General features: G+C 37.5%; 1 protein-coding gene across 1 annotated transcript in view; it reads right to left on the reverse strand.

Annotated features, from left to right (window-relative positions):
• Positions 1 to 6,833, reverse strand: part of NEMF (nuclear export mediator factor) — a 28,757-nt gene extending 21,924 nt beyond the window's left edge. The window contains exons 1-7 of the mRNA XM_015827605.1: positions 5,987 to 6,833; positions 4,988 to 5,056; positions 4,223 to 4,325; positions 2,425 to 2,550; positions 2,054 to 2,202; positions 806 to 873; positions 444 to 527 (exon numbers count right to left, since the gene is read on the reverse strand). Of these exons, the coding sequence (XP_015683091.1) occupies positions 444 to 527; positions 806 to 873; positions 2,054 to 2,202; positions 2,425 to 2,550; positions 4,223 to 4,325; positions 4,988 to 5,056; positions 5,987 to 6,045 (658 nt within the window). The 5' untranslated portion in view covers positions 6,046 to 6,833. The remainder of the gene's footprint in view (positions 1 to 443; positions 528 to 805; positions 874 to 2,053; positions 2,203 to 2,424; positions 2,551 to 4,222; positions 4,326 to 4,987; positions 5,057 to 5,986) is intronic.
• Between the last annotated feature and the right edge of the window lie 5,466 nt (positions 6,834 to 12,299).

Consider the following 12,299-nt stretch of genomic DNA (forward strand, 5'->3'; position numbering starts at 1 on the left):
CTAGATCTAAACCGCACAATTCTAAAGATTGGCCCTGAGCTTTGTTGATGGTGATTGCAAACGCCAATCGAATTGGGAATTGCAATCTCTTAAATTGAAATGGCATATCCGTTGGAATCATAGGAATGCGAGGAATGAGGACATCTTCACCTTTGAAAGGTCCTGTCAAGATTGTTGCTTCTACAACGTTGCTCATTAAAGCATGTTTTTATGCTTTAAAGAGCATGTTTTTACCTGTCACAGGTGTGACATCTATATAATAGTAGGTATATAAAAACACGCGCATATTCGAATGCAACGTTGTGTCAAAATTTCAAAGCAATCGGTGAAGAACTTTCGGAGATTTAAGATTTTGAACAAACGAACATTTACATTTTTATTTATATAGATAGTACACAGGAAATTATGCTAGACATAACACATGCAGACGTTTCAATACCTACCTTTACTTTCTATCTGCTCTACTTTGATGCTGCCTGAAAGTCCTGCTTCTATAAGGCAATGTTCAATCAGAGTGATCCCATAAGCTGTATTTTTTTTTGGGGGGGGGGGAAAGGAAGATAACAGTTATAAAAAATAGCTAAGATCTGAGGAAGAAAGGTGTGGCTTCTTCCCTATCATTTAGTGGAAATGCTATTTTCTAAGAGGGATGGTTTTTATTATTTTAAACATAAGTTTATAATGAGAATTCTCAAAATAGAATTGCACATTTTGATTTATACATATCTGTTATTTCATGCCCCCAAATAACGTATAATCAAATCACCTTGTAATTTTCTAAAACACAGAAGAAATTCATACTTACGAAGGTGGGGATTTAGGATTCTCTTTAGTTGATCTCCTTTAGGTGCACTTGTTATTAATTCTGTTAACCTATGAAAGGAGTGAAGAAATAATAAAAAAGAATAAATTCTGATAAAATACTGTAACACAGTGATGGCGAACCTTTTAGAGTCCGAGTGCCCAAACTGCAACCCAAAACCCACTTATCCATCGTCGAGTACCGGGTAGGTGTGGCCCATTGGCTGGGTGTGGCCAATTGGGTGGGCGTGGCTGCAGTGGTAACGGCAGACTGGGTGGGACTAAAAAGTTCAATCAATTCCAACTTTGCAAGAACTTTTGTTTTCCCATGAGAAGTTGAAATTGATTGATTGAACTTTTTTTTTTTTTTTTGCACATGACGGCGGAAGCCTAAAGTGAAAAGGTTTTATAAAACCCAGCTGAAGGCCTAGGACTGGGGTGACAGCACGCGTGCCCACAGAGAAGGTTCTGAGTGCCGCCTCTGGCACCCGTGCCATAGGTTCACCACCACTGCTATAACATATACAATAAAATTAAGCAAGGAATGTTTTCTCTGCTCGGAAGGCACCAACTATATTAAAAAATAGACTATTCAAATTATATCCAAATCTAGATAATGTACAGGAATTATTTATATAAGAGATCAAAAATAACTTCCCATACAACTACTATTGTAAAATACAGCCTCAAGATAAATACTGTTACTTCATGGATCTAATAAAGCAGACTCCAACGCATACATATGGATTCCACTGTTAATCTTTAATATAGCCCAAAATTCTTAATTCAGAAGTAGTTTCATTCTGTGTTCTTTAAAATATTTGCTTTCCCTGTTGTAATATCAGCTAATAAAACTTTGGATGAAAAAAAATCCCAGGAGAACTAAATATTACACACTACTTCATACTACTACATACTATTTCTCTCACTGCAAAGCATGAGGGCATCTTTACTTTTGGGGGGGCAAAAAGCCTTTGAAATACCCTTTTGAAAATGTACATTATTCTATCAAAATACTCATTAACGCATTCCAAATACAAATTTCTGGAGGCAAAGATTTTTTATAATAAAATTAGAAGTACTACAAAAACCTTTAATACTATACAATCAAAAATGCAAAATGAGCAAAAAAAGATGTAAGCAAAAATTTCCTACCTCCAGCTACTAGGTCTCTTAAAACATGTAATTTATGCTTATCTCTTATAGCTTGATTTTGTCCCAATTGTAAGCTCTGTATAAAATATAATAATACCTTTCTAAACTGGGTAATGATGTTGCAGTTTTCACATGATCAACTGGATAATGTTCCCGCACTGCAAACTTGACATCATCTGCATCATCTGTGCGAAATCTCAGGATATTCAAAATAAGGTACTCGTGGTCAGTAAGAACAATATTGCCCTGCAACAAATTTATAAGTTTGTCATTAAAATGCAGACCTGGACCTTTTTCCACAGAAGCTCAGATTTTGATCTATGTATTTTCCCATGCACAAACTAGAGGGGATGTTCAGGTTTCTGGAATATTTCCAAAATATTATACCCCTCCCCTTTTTTTAGGAAGGCATGTGGGGGAAAGAGACCATCTCCAGGCCCCTGTCTCAGACATTCTTTCTCTACTTACTCTGTCATAAAGCTCTATAATCAAATGATAGGCTGCTTCATCACTCCCAAACTGAAAATCGACTATTCTGTCAATGCCAAGTTGCTTCACACTCACAAGCCTTCTGGTCTTTAAATGTTTGCGACACTGTTGATGAAAAGAGAACAAAGAAGTCTGAAAACAACAACCGAGTTATGTGCATTCAATCAAAACAGAGTTGGCAACCTTTCCATATAATAAGAACATAAGAACATACATTTAGGATCCTGGAATATTTCAAAACTGTTCTAACATGGTATGGAGTAAATAGTACACTGGGATTTGTTTTTGCCATTAATTAACCAGAAAAAAGAAAAGGAAAAATTGTTTGTATGTGTATCTCATGCACATATATACATACGTACATATATACAGTTTTCCACAAAAGTTTCAGTAAAAGAAGATTGAATTTCATTATTTTATCCTTATCTACTTTTTATTACAAAACTTCAATTTTCACTGAAATGCTTTGGATGAATTATAGCTCAGCCACAAATTATCTTGCTGCCCTTGGATGAGGAAAATAGTGTGTTTGTTATTAAATAAAATAAAATGGTTGTTAAGTGTCTGTCATATTAATATGAAAGACTCTGTTGCATTTGACAATGGGAAGCCAGCATAGTATAATGGCTAGAAAGTATATGAAATTCTCTGTAATACAGGGCAAGTTTGGAATACAGATATTGCAACTCCCATCTTCCTTCAACATTGGTCACGATGGCTACAACTGATAAAAGCTGGAAATAACTATCTCCAGAGGGCCACACATTGTCCACCCCTACTCTAGAAAATGGAATGGCCTGAACTCAGCTATGAACTCAGATGGCCAGTCTCACAACTCAGTTCATTTTAAGAAAGAATGTTAATACTCTCCTATTGAAGTTATGCTCAGGGAAAGTGCGCAGTTCAGCAGCTGTGCATATACTTCGCATTTTGAAGGCCCCAGATTCAATCTCTGACATGTACAGACAAAATGATGAAATAATAACGATGGAAAAGGTCCTTCCCTGCCTTAATCCAGAGACTGAGTAACAGAATAGATGCTGAATCAGAATAGGACATTTTTATGAGTTCATATTTTGTGTAGTTAGAAATTATTATTAGGATGATGAGACCACAAACAATGTTTTATTTGAATGTATTTGTAAACAAATGTACTCAACTAAACTTTATTGAACTAAATGGAATTACAGGTAGTCCTCGACTTATGACCACAATTGAGCCCAACATTTTTGTTCTTACGTGAAATATTTGTTAAAGTTAGTTTTGCCCTATTTTACATCTTTTCTTGCCACAGTTGTTAAGTGAATCACTGAAACTGTTATGTTAGTAACACGGTTGTTAAGTGAATCTGGCTTCCCCACTGACTTTGCTTGTCAAGTCACAGAAGGTGATCATGTGACCCCAGATCACTGCAACCGTCATAAATATGAACCAGTTGCCAAGCATCTGAATTTTGATCACATGACCACAGGGATGCTGCAAAAGTCATTAAGTATGAAAAACAGTCCTAAGTCATGTTTTTCAATCCCGTTGTAACTTTGAACAGTCACTAAATGAACTGTGGTAAGTCAAGGACTACCTGTATTCATCCTTCTGCTGTTGAAGTAAACTAGTAGAATTTCTAATTGAGTCAAAGAAGAGACAACTCCCTTGCTGTTATCAATCTCGCAAAACACCATCTATGTATCTGGTTGTTATTAACCCTAAAACAAATTCTGCCAAGCAAACTGATACTTACAAAAGGAAAATCAACAATTACTAAAGAAACTCAACTTACTTTCATTGCAAAACCAGATGGCATCATGTTTTTTGGCCACTCAAATTCTGTCATGTGAATCCTAATGCCAGATTCCAGAAGAATTGTAGCCTTGAAGTCCGGCCTAAAAGACAACATGCAAAAAAAAAAAAAAATCTAACTGATACCACAGTTGTATTTTGTTTCTAGAATCCTAATATATATAAATGTTAACTCTTATCAAAACTTCGTTTGTTTTTTTTCACCAAATTCAAAACCTTAATTTACACAACTGAATCATAAGTAATATTAATCTATAAAATTTGCATATGCTGGTCACTTGAATGAACACCCAAAAGTGGCACACAATCAAATTATTAGTTTTCAGGTCTTTAAAAGATTATACAGTATGATACAGCCCTAGATAATAGACATTCTGGCAGATTTTCTTTAAAAAGGTCTCGCTAAAGCTTTCTCAAAAGTCAAATGTGTGATTTATTTTTAACTGCTAGTTTAAACATTGATTTTTTTAAAAAAAAAATTGATATAGAATGTTTATTTGCCAATTTTAAGATATTGAACACTGACATAAATATAAGCTGAAGTACTGCTGTTCAAACTTCTTTTTAATTTGCAATATCTTTATATTTTAAAAAAACATTGTACATTGGCTTAAAAAAGACACTTGGTGCGTAAGTCCTCAAAAGATGTACTGAGGGAGATGGGGACTTCAAAAATGTGAAAAATAAATAAGCACCAACAACAGAAATAACCATAAAAGAAAACAAAAAGAAATGTTGTTCTTACTTTTGGAATCGGATAAGGTATGTCTTATTATCCACATCATAAACATTGTTTACCCTCATTCCCAACAAGCTGTAAAAAGAAAAGAAAAAAAATATATTCTATATATTTCTGATGAAATTATGGAAAAGAAAAAAAGAGTAATTTTTAATAAACTTTAGCAAATTATTACAAAAGACAAGTTGAGATGAGTTTTGCCCCATTTTATGACTTTTCTTGCCACATTTGTTAAGTGAATCACTGTAGTTGTTAAATTAGTAACATGGTTCTTAAGTGAATCTGTCTTCCCATTGACTTTGCTTGTCAGGTCACAAAAGATGATCACATGACCCGGGGACATTAAAACCTTCATAAATATGAATCAGTTGTCAAGCATCTGAATGTAAATCACATGACCATAGAGATGCTGCAACGGTCATAAGTGTGAAAATGGTCATAAGTCACTTTTTTGGTGCTTTGAACGGTCACTAAATGATTTAAGTCGAGGACTACCTGTATTCAGTTAGATGGCAGCATGGTCAGACACGATTAGTACTTGGAAGGGAGACCACAAGGAAATCCCAGGGTTGTGGGCTAGGTGGGTAGTCGACAAATCATGCCTAAGAAAGGTGATGACAAGCTACTTCCAAATTAGCGCAACAAAAACTATTTGAACATGTCCATGAAATCACCAGGAATAAGCTCAAATTGAAGGAGATCTTATATCAACGCTATTATTTGCTTAATTTTAAGTAAGAGTTCCCAAACTAAGCAAATTAGCAACTCTGAATACAAATAAACTCTTCAGAGTCGGAGAAGGGGCGCCTGAAACCATGGGGCACAGAGCGGACTTCCGCCAACAGCCATCAACCAATCAAAAACCGGGAACTGCTAGAAAGGCGGCCTCCATAAGGGACCACTTCCTTGGAAGTTACCGGGTGGGAGGGGGCGTGTCCCAAGGGGATTATTGGGCGGAGCTGCAGTCATCGGGGCGGGGCTTCGAAAGGCATCCGAAGGCCATACCTGTGTCGCACTTCTGCTATAACCGCTCTGATATCGACCGTGCTGAAACGGGACTTCATGGTGGACGGAAACGAGCCCCACTCCGTCTACTCGGCTTTCCTACAGTAATTTCCAAGCGCCCCTCCGACAGGAGGCCACCGGGCCGCACGCCTGCGCGCCGGATCACTAAACTATGGCGAGACGGCGGGGCCAAACTCCTTTATTTCGCGGAGGAAGGCGGAGCCAAAACAACTATCTCCTGTGTACGGTTCTTTCTGGCTTTGGGATCTGAACTCTGGATAAGACCGTGAGTCCATGTGTATTTGCGCGAAGTTTTGGGAGCTACGAGCGCCGAAATTGAACTATTCAAGCAGCGACCTAGAAATCGGGAAGAGGGGTTTTTTTCTACAAATCCTATGCAATGATTTGGGAAGAGAGAGTAGTACTGCATACTACTTTAGGCATCTTATATTATTGAATTTAAAATTCGTGTTTCTTGGTTGAACAAGCAGGAGACATTCGCAAATAACGATGAAAAATATCAACTTGTATAGGTACACCTAACACTTGAAAATATATTTTTTAAAACTTAGAATCCGTATTTTTATTCGGTTGCTTATTAGCACAAATGCTTATTAGCTCGCATTTTTAATTATTTTCTAATTTGGAGCTGAACATAAATGAAACATGACTTCCAAAGGTTGGTAGGATGGGGAATCCAGAGTTCACAGACCAGGTCCAGCTGCTGATCCTCTCAGTCTTCCAGACTGTCTTTTTCTTCCAAGGCTCATTTATTTACTTAGTCTACATGCTGGTCCAATCACTGATTCAAAGCAGCTTTTAACCTGCCTTGGATAAACAGGATCCAAATTTTAAAAAAACCCACACAAATTTACATCCATGAATGTAACAGAAAAATAACAACATAAAACCCCATATTAATTCATGTCCCCTTTAGAGGCCTGCTGAAATAGTTCCTCTGGGGATTATTGGGGTAAATTATGTCTCTGAAAGGATGCTGTTCCAGAGAAGGGGTAGAAGGAACCCATTCTTCCTAATATAATTGAGTGAAAAAGAGTACTGAAAACAGGCAACCTTGATATTCAGATTTTGAACCATAAATAGCTTCAGATTTGACAGACAGCATTTTGAATTGCCTCCAGACTCAAACCATGTAGTACAACTCTTTTGTAACTTTCTACAGGCAAAACCATTATTAAACACTTGATTTCAGATGACTTCATAGGCAGGTCCGTGTAGTCTTTTTGGAAGTAATATTGAGGGCATATGTCATTTTCAAAATCAGTTACCCTTATTTTAAATACTTTTTTTAATGGTATAATTCATAATCCTGCTGAGGCTGAAAGTAACTGTCCAAAGTTCTGTTGAAAGAAAAATCTTCATCAGGGTCCAGTCCAAGCCGGGAATAAACAAAATGGAGACTGCTTTAGAAAGAAGATTGCAGTTTATTGAAGAGGAAAGCCAGACAGAAAGATGGCTCTGGGAAAGCTGACCACATGTAGCTGGGAATGGTGGGTATTTATACCTTCTTGGGCTTTTGTGTTTGTATGTTTCCTGTTCCTGTGGCATGAACTTTGACCTGAGCTTTTGAGCATGTCCTTTTGGTATTCTAATGGTGGTGGGTTAATCCTATTATGTCTTAAAGGTCATATCCTGCTTCCCTGGGGCTGTGGCTAATGGCTATATCCTGTGTTGGATTTTTTTGGGGGGAGGGATTGTTGGTTCTAGGGATCTTTGTCTTTTTAATCCCATCAGCTCCAAGCTTCCTGGTGCCAGTCTTTCTGAAAGGATTATCAAATCTGCATTTCTAAAAGCTGGCCTGCTTGGTTTCTGCTTGGGGAAAGGGGCTGTCCTTGCCTAAGATTTATCATTTTTTCCTTTGGGGAAATATAATATTCTGTCCTTTTAATAACCTTCCAAAATATTTCCTTCTCTAGGAGGGTGGGTGGGTGCTGACTTCCAACAGTTCCTCTCACAATCATGATGCATTTGTGCTTTCATATATAACCTTCAGGAAGAACCTATGACTAGGTTCAATATTTGGGACAGTAATAGGGGGCCTTCTTTAAAATTGTATTTATCTGAATGGCCATTTTTCTTTTGAGTAACCTGAGAGCTATATTCTAGTGGGGAACAGAGTCAAAGGTCACAATCTAGATACTATTGCTGTGTACTACTAAAAATATTTAAAATGTGTTTTGGACTGCTTTTCAGGAATAATTAAATGTAGTATGGCTCTTAAAGCAGCAGCATCTTTTTTCAGGCGTACGTGGAACTCTTAAAAGGTGCTGAAATGAATAACAGAAGAGCTGTACTTGTGCAAAGTGTAAACTACTTCCAAATAATTTTTGAAGTATACACACCTATATTAGATCTCATTTTGGATTGCAATAGATATCCAATTAAGGAATTTGCTTTCGGTGGTACAGGCAGTCCTCTATCTACAACCAGTTACTTAGCGAATAGAAATTAAGATTTCTAGGTATTTATGACTCAGTTCCAAGTGCTGCACACATACACACTCACCTGATTGCATTTTTTGTGCACTTGGCAACCGGCACACATTTACAGTCATTTGCAACAAGGAAGTTGACAAAATATTCCAGAAGAAGCAAAAAAAAAACCCGTTATTGTTGCCAAGAAAATAACACAAATATGTCCAATAAGTTACCAGGAGCCAAATTCAACTTGAAAGACATTTTATCTTTTTCTTTCTTTCTTCTGCATTCAGGGGTTATAACGTGTCTCTAGATGCTGTATGAACTACATGGTTATATCTGCAACCTGCTCTGTGTTGTTTTTTAACATGCTGTGAGCCGCCCTGAGTCCCTCTGGGGAGAAGGGCGGCATAGAAGTTTAAATATAAATAGTATATTCTCTCTCAATCGGTTTATCAGCAGCATATTTAAAAAAGTAAATAAAATATGTGACTTAAATATCCACAATGAGACATCAGTGATTTCAACAAGGCCTTTTGCTATCATTAGGAAGAAGGAAAAAAACTCAGTTTTAATCCAGCTCCTGATAATTACCTGCATGTATCCATATTGCCTTCTAAAAGGTTTTTTTTAAAGTTATTAATCAGACATACAATTCTGACAAAAAAAATCCACAGCTGGGTAGCTGCAACTCATGAAAGTTTATACCTTTTAATAACATGTAAGTCAGAAAACCTGTTACCCAATTCTTTAATTTTCTTTGTCACCATAGTTGTCCCAAAGATGCTTTTTCATGAGGCAACTCGTCTTTTTTCTCTTTGAAGACGTTTCGCTTCTCATCCAAAAAGCTTCTTCAGCTCTGACTGGATCGTGGGGAATGGAAGGATTTATACTCCTTGCAGACAGCTGGTCATTTGCATTCTTTTAGAGAGTTGTTGAGGTCACCTGGAAATTTATCTGTGTCGTTAGGATCACCCGAGTAGCGTAAACGGGTGTGGAGCCTTCTTGGAATTGTTGAAATGTCTGTGTTGTAGACTGGAGATAGATGATGTTGTATCCCTCCTCTGTTGAGAGAGGGCAGTTCAACTTTGACATACGTGGCCTCTTTGACTACTCTTTCAAACCAGCAGTCCTTTCTGTCCAAAATGTGGACTTTGCTGTCTTTGAAAGAGTGCCCTTTGTCTTTTAAATGCAGATGGACTGCATTGTCATCATAGATTAATCTTTCTTGACAACTTTAAGGGCTGGCTGGGGAATTCTGGGAGTTGAAATCCACATGTCTTAAAGTTGCTAAGGCTGAGAAACATAGCTATAATTCTGAGTCTATCTGGAGCTCTCCATCCAAGTATCAACAATGCCTGGCCTGCTCTGCTTTCTTGACATGAGACAAAATCAATTAACTGCTCCCATTTGATGTGATCAACCATTGCAGGAATCCCTCCTTTATTCTCTAGATTATATCTTGAATCTCCAGGTGGGAGGGTGATTTTCCTACAATTGTCCCAGACAATTATATACTGTATGGTGAATGATGTTTCCAGATTCTTCAACTGTTGAGAGTGATGTATTCCAACATCTGAAAGATACCAGATTACGAAAAGCATCAGGTAGTGTTTCTATATCTATAGAAGAGTCCTCTATTCAGAGCAAAAAATCTGGCTTCTAAATTTGCTTCACTCATATCACTTTGAATGGTTTCAGTCTGATTGGATGTGTGTAACTTTCTAAACCTACATAAATTACATGATGATTTATTATGCATATTATCTAGCCTATTGAGTAAACCATAGTTAAACAAGTTCAGTAACATATGCAACTCTAGGTAGTGTCCTGTATGAATTAGAACATAGCATCATCTCTGCTTATAGTAAGAACTCAGGGCAATATACCCTGTATGTATTCACAACTATTCCATTATACATGGAAGGCTTTGGCTGTGTAGTTCTGGATGTTCAGCTTCCATCATTCCCAGCCAAGCATGACCAGGAATAAAAACAGACCAGACAACCATTTGTCCAGAATGGTATAGGCTTAGGTAGGGGGTTACGTTAGAAGACCTCTAGGATCCTTTCCAATATTTGGATTCCATACTCTTTTGCACGTCTACTCTATCTTTCTGCTGCCTGAAATTTTATCCAACCTTAATAAACTTTCCAATTGTTTTCATCAGGCTCAAAAAGGAAGGCTGGATCTAAAATTTTTGGCCAGGCTGGACTGCAGAGTCTATTTACAGGTGCAGTCCCATTACTATAGGTGCAGAGCTTTGACCTATTCTGCCTTCAGACTGGGCTGGTTCACCTCTCTCAAGACAACTTGGAGACTCCCAGTTCCCCAGATTCCCTCATGTTGATGCTGATATTAGTAAGGACACCTGATTAGCCCAGCCCGCTGCAGTCTAGAACTGCTGGGCTCAATGAATCCACCAGACTTAGCCTCCCCAGGAGCTGGGATTACATGCAGGAGCCATCGAACCTGTTTCTTCTTGCCTAAAGTCATGATTTAAATCATTTCCTATCAGTCTGAAGGTGGCAGCAAAGAACAGAATATTAAAATAGTATCAAATGACACCAGATACCAAAGCATACAGGAGAATAAGAATACTTTTTTCTGAAGTTCACCTATACATACCGGTGGGCTAAGTCATCAGTGGCTGTTCTTTACATATCCTTGAGTGCTACAGGAGGGATAATCCTCATACCATTGCTGGTTGAGGAATTCTAAGAGGTGAAGTCCAAACATCTTCAACGTTAAGAAACGCTGCCATAAAGACTAGCAAATTTATTCTGGATGAAATGAAGATAGGTAGGGGTGGACAATCATCTATAATAAGTTGCTTCTGAAGTAGATTTGTTAATTGTTTATTGTAGCATGATTTCTTTTTGGCTTTGTTCTAATCTACAGGTCTGGAATTCCATGTACTGTACTGTACTGTACTCATATCTCTTATGTGGCTGAATGGCCAGTGGCTATTGATCAGGACTTCATGAAGAATATTTCATAGTATGTGAAGAATTTATTTTCTGCTTCTTAACAGATTTAAGAACCTCAGGAGACAAGTTTAAAGCAGCTTGTATGACTTCTGGCATGAAGCATAACTGTTTTCTCCTGACTTTCATACAGTGCAGGACTTTATACCATGATTTGCACAAAAAGCTTAACAGGTAGAAGTACAATAAATAAAAAAAATATGCAAAGTACATTATAGCTAAACAGAAGAGTGATCCATGATTAATATGTAGTATTTAACCTCTTTATTTCTAACCCATGGATTGGGCTAATTCAATAAACCATGATTTTGTTAAGTATAGATTAATGTATTGTGTGAATACAGCCAGTGTCATAATCCCTTGCAGATTCCATGAAGCCATGCCTTTCTATGCAGCAGGCTTCTTGATCTGGTCTACCTCATAGGGCTGTCATCCAGGGGTTCTCAGACTTTTTAATCCAGCCAGGTACTTAGATCAACTTGTGATTTCAAAATATTGTAGAATCTTTATTTGGCTGTGTTTTGATGTCCTACTGTCAGAAGTCTTACAAGGTAGATAGAGCTCATAGCCATCGGGCTAGAAACTGGAAGACTGAATTCTATTACTACTTTAGGCATGAAGGTAGGTGGATAACTTTGGGCCAGTCAGTCTTTCTCAGCCTTAGGAAGCAGGCAATGGCAAACCATTTCTGAAAAAACCTTGCCAAGAAAACTGCATGGACTAGTCAAGAAAGTCACCAGTAGCCAACACTGACATGGAAGCAAAAAAAAGGGGAGGATTTTTTGGTATATCTGTTCTTTTGATATATCACTGTAATTCTAAAAACAGATTAATCAGTTTATCTCACTAGTGACTTTAAACATTATCAAACCACCACTATGCTGATAG

The sequence above is a fragment of the Protobothrops mucrosquamatus genome, unplaced genomic scaffold (genome assembly GCF_001527695.2).
Source record: "Protobothrops mucrosquamatus isolate PMUCROS unplaced genomic scaffold, P.Mucros_1.0 scaffold3812, whole genome shotgun sequence".
In the NCBI taxonomy this organism is placed as follows: Eukaryota; Metazoa; Chordata; class Lepidosauria; order Squamata; family Viperidae; genus Protobothrops; species Protobothrops mucrosquamatus.